General features: G+C 40.7%; 1 protein-coding gene across 1 annotated transcript; it reads left to right on the forward strand.

The window, feature by feature from the left end:
* The first annotated feature begins 7500 nt into the window (after window positions 1-7500).
* LOC141617470 (uncharacterized) lies at window positions 7501-8321 on the forward strand. Its single transcript, XM_074434667.1, has 3 exons — window positions 7501-7987; window positions 8136-8166; window positions 8258-8321. Exons 1-3 carry the CDS (start codon window positions 7501-7503, stop codon window positions 8319-8321), a joined length of 582 nt encoding a protein of 193 aa, XP_074290768.1.
* The last annotated feature ends 1067 nt before the right edge of the window (window positions 8322-9388 follow it).

A 9388-nucleotide genomic window follows, 5' to 3' on the forward strand; every position in this document is an offset into this window, starting at 1 on the left:
ACATGAAAAACAAAATATATAAAATATCAAAACGATGATGTCGTATAGAGTACAAAAGGGGATGAATCTAATCCATAAAAGAGTACTACAACTTAGGAACACGTTTAATTCCCATGGAATTAACATGCCCTTCATGGTTATCTTGTCGTAATGGTTTAGTGAGAGGATCATCTATGTTATCATCTGTAGCAATCTTTTCTATCACTACTTCCTTTTGCTCCACGTAATCTCGGATTAGATGAGCTTTCCGTTGTACGTGTCTAGACTTGTTGCTAGACTTTGGCTCCTTAGCTTGGAAGATGGCACCTCTATTGTCGCAATAGATAGTGATCGGGTCATTCGAACTAGGCACTACAGATAGTCCATGTAAGAATTGACGCATCCATATCGCTTCCTTTGTAGCTTCAGACGCGGCATAGTACTCGGACTCAGTCGTAGAATCTGCTGTAATGATTTGTTTGGAACTCTTCCGGTGATCTAGCGCTATTAAGAGTAAAAACGAATCCGGATCGAGATTTCGAGTCATCACGATCCGTTTGGAAGCTAGCATCTGCAGGTTCAGGTTGCGCATAGCTTTTGTTCGCCTCCATAAGTCAATGCCCAATCTTTAGTCCTCCGTAGGTACTTAAGAATGTTCTTGTGACCATCCAATGTGATTCACCCGGATCTTTGTTGGAATCGACTTGTCATACTCAATGCATATGCCACGTCCGGACGTGTGCATATCATGGCTTACATGATTGATCCCATAGCCGAGGCATAAGGAATCCGTGTCATGCGCTCTTTCTCTTCCGGTGTCTCGGTGACCGAGACTTGCTCAAATGCACCCCGGAGCCATAGGAAGAAACCCCTTCTTGGAGTTAGTCATCTTTGAATCTCTCTAGGACTTTGTCTATGTAAGACTCTGATCGAGACATAACATCCGTCGTGATCTATCTCGATAGATACGGATGCCTAGAATTCTTTGTGCCTCTCCCAGATCTTTCATCTGGAAATGGTTTTTCAACCATACTTTCACCGAAGTTAAGAGAGGTATGTCATTCCCAATCAGGAGTATGTCATCAACATACAATATTAGGAAGACAATCTTGCTCCCACTCGACTTGATATAAAGACATGGTTCCTCGACCGATCGAGTAAATCCATTTTCTTTAATCACTTGGTCGAAGCGATGATTCCAACTCCGAGATGCTTGCTTAAGTCCATAAATGGAACGCTTAAGCTTGCACACTTTCTTAGGATCTTCTGAATCGATGAAACCTTCGGGTTGTACCATGTACAACTCTTCCTCCAAAAACCCGTCTAAGAAGGCGGTTTTCACATCCATTTGCCAAATTTCATAGTCATGAAAAGCGGCAATCGCTAAGATAATCCGAATGGAACGCAACATGACTACGGGTGCGAAAATTTCATCGTAGTGCAAACCTGGCACTTGGGTGAAACCTTTAGCAACTAGTCGTGCTTTATAGATATCTTGTTGACCTTCCACAGAATGCTTTATCTTGTAAAGCCATTTGCATTGAAGGGGACGAACCTTAGCAGGTAAGTCAACAAGATCCCACACGTTGTTCTCATACATGGAGTCCATCTCGGATTGCATGGCCTCAAGCCATAGCTTTGAGTCGGAACTAGTCATGGCACCTTTATAGGATGCGGGTTCACTACTCGTTAAGAGTAGAACGTCATCTATGTCATGTTCCTCGACCATACCAATGTATCTGTCCGGAGGAATAGAGACTCTTCCCGACCTCCTAGGTTCCTCAGGAATATTCACCGCAGCCGGGATTGAAGGAATTGGTTCCTCCAATGGTTGCTCGGTATTTGGTTCTGGAATCTCCGACAGGTCGAAGGTTCTATCACTCTTTGCATTCTCGAGAAATTCTTTCTCTAAGAATGTCGCACTAGCCGCAACAAAAACACGTTGTTCGGTTGGCGAATAAAAGTAATGACCAAGTGTTCCTTTAGGATAACCTATAAAGTATGTCTTGACCGATCCCGGGCCGAGCTTATCCTCGTGTCTCCACTTGACATAAGCTTCGCAGCCCCAAACCCGTATAAAGGACAAGTTAGGGACCGTTCCCTTCCATAGTTCATATGGAGTCTTGTCAACAGCTTTAGACGGACTTCGGTTAAGTATTAGAGCGGTCGACAAAGAGCATAACCCCATAATGAGTCGAGGCAACACGGTGTGACTCATCATGGATCGAACCATATCAAGTAGTGTTCGATTTCTCCGTTCGGACACACCATTCAATTGAGGTGTTCCAGTGGAGTTAATCGTAGGGCAATCCCCACGATCCTTTAGGTGTTGATCAAACTCATGAGAAAGATACTCGCCACCACGATCCGAACGTAGTGTTTTAATCTTTCTACCTAATAGGTTCTGTACCTATTCTCGGTATTCTTTGAATTTCTCAAAGGATTCACTTTTGTGCTTCATTAAGTAGACATAGCCATATCTACTTAAATCGTCCGTGAAAGTGATGAAATACCTATAGCCTTCTCGTGCGGTGATTGACATAGGACCACATACATCCGTGTGTATGAGTCCTAATAGGTCAGCAGCGCGCATTCCAACACCTTTGAAGGAAATCCGAGTCATCTTACCGATGAGACATTATTCACACGTGCCAAATGATTGAAAATCAAAGGCCGAGATAGCTCCATTCTTGATGAGCTGTTTAACGCGTTTCTCATTAATGTGTCCCATACGGCAGTGCCATAGATACGTTTGATCTTTGTCACCAACCTTTAACCTTTTATTCGTTACGTGTAATATTTCGGTGGTCTGATCTAAAACATAAATTCCGTTCATGGAGACTGCCTTGCCATAAATCATATCGTGTAATGAGAAAATGCAAGAATTATTCTCTATTACAAATGAAAACCAAGTTTGTCAAGTGCGTAAACCGAAATAATGTTTTTAGAAAGACTGGGTACATAATAGCAGTTATATAAAGATAACTCAAATCCGCTAGGAAGCTGGATCACATATGTTCCCCTCGAGACGGCAGCCACTCGTGCTCCATTCCCGACACGCAGGTCCACCTCACCCTTTACGAGGGGTTCGATGTTTTGAGCCCCCGCACATGATTACACAGATGAGAACCACAACCAGTATCAAGTACCCAAGTTCCGTAACTTGCGTGGTTAATCTCAATCATATGAATAAAAGTAGAAGGAGAAGACATACCAACAGGTTTAACGCGACCTGCCTTTAAGTCCTCATGATAAACAGGACATGTACGCCTCCAATGCCCAGTCTTGTGGCAATGATGGCATTCCATGTTTTCATTCTTGCTCTTTGTCGCGCCTGATGAGGTGCTCGACTCACCAGGCCCACTCTTACCGGAACCCGACTTCTTGAACTTCGGTTTACCTACTTTCGCTAGGTTTGCTCGAGCTTTGCCCTTACCCTTTCCCTTGTTTGTCACAACGAGAACATCCTGTTTCATGCTCCCACTGGACTTCATGTCCTTCTCGGTCTGTACGAGAAGGGAGTGCAGTTCATGGGGGCTTTTCTTCAAATCATTCATATAGTAATTCGCTCTAAAGAGCGCAAAACCATCGTGGAGTGAATGAAGCATGCGGTCGATCACAATGTTCTCGCTGATCTTACAATCAAAGGTCTCCAGCTTCTCGACATTCTCAATCATGCTGAGAATGTGTGGGCTAACTGATTGGCCCTTCTGGAGTCTCGCATCAAAGAAGCGAGTGGTATGCTCATAGGTCACGATTCTCGGTGCTTTCGAGAATTCCTTAGTGAGCGTGGTGAAAATCTTGTTTGCACCATGGGCTATGAAGCGTTTCTGCAAATTGGGTTCCATTGCAAAAATGAGTACGTTTTTAATCGCACCGCTTCCATACGAAATCGTTAAACTTGGCGATTTCATTACCTCTAGCCGTGGGACCTGGGTTTGCCGGGATGGGCTCTAATAGATATTTGAGCTTCCGTCACAGCCTGACAAGATTCCGTAATGCCGCCTCCCAATCCGCGAAGTTTGATCCATCATTCTTCAGTCGAGTAGACTGATTCATCTGATTCATGAAGATCCGAAGCCAGGACTCACCGTCCAAAGTGGCACTTGGCATTGGGTCGTTAGTAGGACCAGCCATTTGTTATAGCAATTAAATAGATCGTGTTCTACACTGAAAAAGAAAGAAAAACAAAAACGAAATAAGCAACTCATCGAGGTGATTTAAGTCTATTTAAAAATTCATTTTAACGTGTAGACTCTCGCACTTGTATAATTGATCTCCCTCAAGAATGATACAAGTGATCCCAAGACTCAATTTCTGTAAATTGATAAGCCAACTGTTTAGCTAATTCTTCCGTAAGAATTCTTGGTCGATAGATTTCCGTAAATCCTATCTATAGTCCACCATGATCACAGGATCGTACGAGTGACCATAGTGTTGAGATAAAATAGGTCAATCAGTTCCAACTTACCCGACGTAGAAGGGGTCATATTATGCCTACCGACGAAGAAGGGACTCATTGGAGTTTGACCTATAAAGACTATTCTCAATTTTTGTTTATACGAGGAAGATCCCATCAACTAAATTATAATTCATATTAAGTGAACGAATAACTAGCGTCTGTGAGAATGAATTAATTTGGGTGATGGCTTAAAACATGTGACATAAGAATGTCAAAGAAAACTAACTCGTGACCTCTATATGTGTCAGTTTTCATGCAATAATTAGGTGGTTTGGTTTTTAGGCGGAATATGATGCATACTATCGTTACGATAAAATAAACAAAAGAATGCAATACGTAAATAAAAATTCCTAGTGTGGCCTATCCTAGTAAAAAGAACATAATACAACTTTGGAATCCACCGTTGGACCCGAAAAGCTTGTCTTGATGTTCCATCTTTGTCCATGTAGCGGGAGTGAGCATCCGGTCTCCTTCTTTAGTCTTCTCAAAATTACAATTAAAATTTACAAAATATAAACCTATTTACATTCTAAATAAAAACTGTAATTAAAAGAAATAAAAGGGAGATACGAGATCTCAAAATACAACCAAGACCGTGTTCCATCATTACGGTAACACGTTCTACTAAGGCCACACTATGTTACAATCGTTTGCAAAAATAAATAAATACGTAATTAAAAGCATTCAAAATGATCAAAAACGATAAATAAAATGCATCAACTAAATTAAATTTATTCGTGACATAATTCCGTAATTATGTTAAATTATCCAAACCACCAAAGATAATTAAAATTATGTGACAAAACCGCTTCATCAACTTAATTTTAATTCATGATAATCCGTTACTTTAAATCGTTTTAAAGTAACTAAATGGTACGTGAGTGAACCGTTTCACTATCAAGCGAAATGCACAAAATTCGTATTGTACACTAGTTTTGGCCGAAAGAAAAAAAAACTTAAAAATTTTTTTTTCCTTCACGTCTGATTACGTGAACAGTACCATGAAAATTTTTTTTTTTTTTTTATAAAAGTTGCTGAAACCGAGAGCAACAAAAACAAAAAAAACGGCTCAAATCGTGAGCAACTAGGATCAAAACAAACGATTTGATAAAACCCAATTGCAATTTAATCTAATCTGTATAGAATTCAAACTACAATTGATACATCTTTAACATATTGCAATAATTATCGATTAAAATTACAACATGTAAAGAACGATTGAAAACAAGAGATCGAACGATCTAACAAAAATGTGTGGCACGCAAATCAATGCAAAAAAAAAAAAAAAAAAAAAAAAAACAGGAAAAACAGGCCGTGAACATGAAGGCCACACGGTTTTCCAAAAATTTTTGGCCGAGACAAAAAAAATTAGTGCCGCACGAAATTTTATGCAAACATTTTGATAGATCTTTAACATATTGCGATGAATATCGATTACAAAACAATATGCAAAGATCAAAATGAAAACAAGACAAACGACAACCAACACCGTGTAAACATGACACGGTTCCCAACACAAAAAAAACGCAGCATATAAAAAAAATGCCGAGATAAAAAAAATTGTTGCCGCAAGGAATTTAATCAAGAAACATCGATTCAAAATTCATTTGATGAAAATCACATAGAAAAATTTACGTGGCCTCGCTCTGATACCACTTGTGGGGTAATATCCGTATAAAACCCTTTAATTATAGGATTATAACGCAAATTTTATATGCAATTTATTGTCATAAACGAAAAACAACAATGAAACGATAAAGATCAAGGAATAACCTTCGGTCCTAGTGCAAATTGGCAATGAGAGATCAAAGTAGATCTCCTCCTAAATGATGCACCCAAGATCGTCCGAGAAATGCCCTTGTGCTAGAATGAATCCTCTAATTGCCTTGCAATATTGAGAGGATTGTTATGTGAGTTTTGTTTAGATGTGAGATCTAAAGTTTTGAGAGAGATGTTTCTCAAAACCCTAATTTCTTTTGCAAATGATGATGATTAGGTTAACAAAGAGGAGAGGCTCTCCTTTTGTTCTCCTAATTTCGGCCAAACCGAGTGAGGAGAGGAGAAATGGGCTTTTTCATTTCCTCTTCATTTAAACTCGTGGTCCGAATCCAAATTACTAAATGTATATGACGCGGTTTCATTATAAATCGTCATCGGTTATCGGTTATTAAAGCATCAACTAATAATACGGATTAATTGAAATATTAATACATGTCCGACAAAGACGATATTGTATAATTATATTCAATATACATTTAATTAAATATAAAACGCTTATATTCAATTTACGAATTAACTGCTTAATTCGCCTTAGCCATTATTATTTAATCCGTATTAAATAAAATATCTCAACATCACATTTTGACTAATTATTAGTCAAATAACTCCTAACTAACCGGTTAGTCAAATTTGGCATCTACATGATTGTATTTTCATACCGTCACATCTCTCAAACGTATCCTATAGGTGTGACTTTTAGGGACCAGTTGATCACCGCCATCTGTATGACAATAACGTCAAACTTATCTAGCAAGCCAACCGTTATTGATAAACGTGGACCAACTGATTATGATACAAAAGTATACCCTTTGATCCTTTTAGAGATTTATAAGTCCTTGCACTAACTGTAAAGGACACCAGCCCCAACAGATTGTGGAAATCACACTGGGGGTAGCAGCCTGTCCAACAAGACACTAAGGGAGGGTTACTTCTGGCCTACCATGAGGAAGGACGTCATTGATTACGTCAAGAAATGCGAAGAATGCCAAAAGCACACTCCTGTCAGCCACCAGCCAGCAGAGCATATGCATCCGATCATATCGCCTTGGCCTTTTATGAAATGGGGAATGGACATTGTGGGACCATTACCCCGTGCTTCTGGAAACAGGACGTACATGCTAGCAATGACAGACTACTTCTCTAAATGGATAGAGCTAGAAGCTTTCCCTCAGATCCTGGAGAAGCATGTGATATCTTTCATCAAGAGGAACATAGTTTGCAGATATGGCATCCCTTCAGAAATCATATGTGACAACGGGTCACAATTCATATCCAACAGAATGGAAGACTACTGCACCAGGTGGAACATCAAGCTGTTTAAGTCTACTCCTAGGAATCCGCAGTCCAACAGTCAGGCAGAATCCAACAACAAGATAGTCATGAACAACCTGAAAAGAAGGCTGGAGGAAATAGGAGCCAACTGGGCAGATGAACTCCCCTTCATGTTATGGTCTGATAGAACTACCCCCAAAGTGGCAACAAGTCAAACACCATTCAGTCTGGTATATTGGGCCGAGGTAGTTATTCCCTCAGAGGTTCAAGTACCGACACATCGATATGTCAATGCCACCGAAGAGAGGAACCAGGTAAAAATGACCAGCAGCCTAGATACCATTGATGAGCCAAGGACCAGCACCCAAATCAGGATGGCAGCCTACAAGCAGACAGTAGCCAGGAGTTACAACAAAAACGTAAGGCTGAGAACGCTTCAGGTAGGGGACCTGGTACTCAGGAAGGTATTCCCAAACACCAAGAATCAGAGTGCAGGTAAATTCGCATATAACTAGGAAGGCCCCTACCGCATAGAAGGCATCGTGGGTAATGGGGCATACAAGTTGGAGACTATGGATGGGGAAGTTGTCCCTAGATCCTGGAACATCATTCATCTTAAAAAGTATTATGTCTGAGGTTCCAGGTGCAGGACCCAGAAGTTCCAACTCTAACAGGTACATCCTAGGACCCTTGAATCCTCACATTCAGTACTCCAGAAACCTTAGAACATGAACTAACTTGCTAAAAGTGTCTTTGATTAAACAGCTATCGCTTGAAGGGAAACGACCCCAGAACCCACTTGTTGGAGCCACAGCTCACTCTCTCATAAGGTACATACGCAAAGAACTAATCATTTTGTTTCGTACTGCCTGACTGTACCACCTGCATTGGTCTAACAATAACATCTCTTTTGACAGCAGGAACAACTAAGTCACCAGGCAAGGTCTTTCGTTCAATACGCAGGTGCTAAGTCTCCTGAATTCAGCAAGTACTACTAAGGAAATGACAACTTACAACGTATCTTTCAAATCCTCTGAGTCAAAACCCTTTTTTCTTATTTTCCCTTGGTGTCAACGTCACAGGTGTCACAAGGAACAAAATGTGGAAGCAGCGTACTTAGTATTTCAAACGGCCAAAATGAAACTCTATTTCTTTTAAGTTGTTGTAAAACTCTTGAGGAACACACTTTGTGCTCCCCAAACTAATTTGGATTTATGAAATTGCTTCCATTTTTAGGTTTATCATTGTTTTTTGATTGAATGTTAATATGGTAAGTTAAATATTAAGGCAATGTCCTAGTAGGCTAACTGATGAACAGGAACTAGCAAATTAATCCTCCTGCAAGAAATACCCAATGTGCGCGTGGTCGAAACAGAGGGATTCGAGCATCCTGATGGACAGAAAGCTCCCTCAACCACAATAGACACCTCAACAAGTACGAACCGGCACACAAACAGAAAGAACAAAAGAATTGCTAACAACACAACAGAAGGAACAAAATGAAAATTCATAAACACCCCTCAGCAGGGGGAACTTGAAAAGTAAAGTATTTTTGCCCCTCCTATGAGGCAAAAACAAGAGTACCAAAAGGTGCCCAAAACTACCAGGCACCAAAGAGTTGGATTACAATGGGCCACCACACAAGGTGCCCAACAAAACGTCAAGATAAAAAATTAAAATTTAAATGCCTAAACTAGGCAGCAGCAGCAGAATCTGAGGCGGCATCAGCAGGACATCTACAGGGATGTTGGGCTCCACAGTAGCCTCTCCTCCAGATGGACCTTCCCCTCCCTGGGCGATGAGGGCTTCCTCCCTGACCTCCTCGACTGACACGACAGCTGGTTGTTTAGTCCTAGCACTGGTCTCTCCATCATCACCACCCAGCAAGTCGTTGAT

Source organism: Silene latifolia, chromosome X (assembly GCF_048544455.1).
Source record: "Silene latifolia isolate original U9 population chromosome X, ASM4854445v1, whole genome shotgun sequence".
In the NCBI taxonomy this organism is placed as follows: Eukaryota; Viridiplantae; Streptophyta; class Magnoliopsida; order Caryophyllales; family Caryophyllaceae; genus Silene; species Silene latifolia.

Bases quoted from the DNA above. Each gene is read 5' to 3' on its own strand.
- LOC141617470 (XM_074434667.1), top strand. From the start codon at position 7,501: ATGGAAGACTACTGCACCAGGTGGAACATCAAGCTGTTTAAGTCTACT. The intron at 7,988-8,135 runs GTAAATTCGCAT...CTGAGGTTCCAG, and splicing joins CACCAAGAATCAGAGTGCAG to GTGCAGGACCCAGAAGTTCC. The intron at 8,167-8,257 runs GTACATCCTAGG...TTGATTAAACAG, and splicing joins AGAAGTTCCAACTCTAACAG to CTATCGCTTGAAGGGAAACG.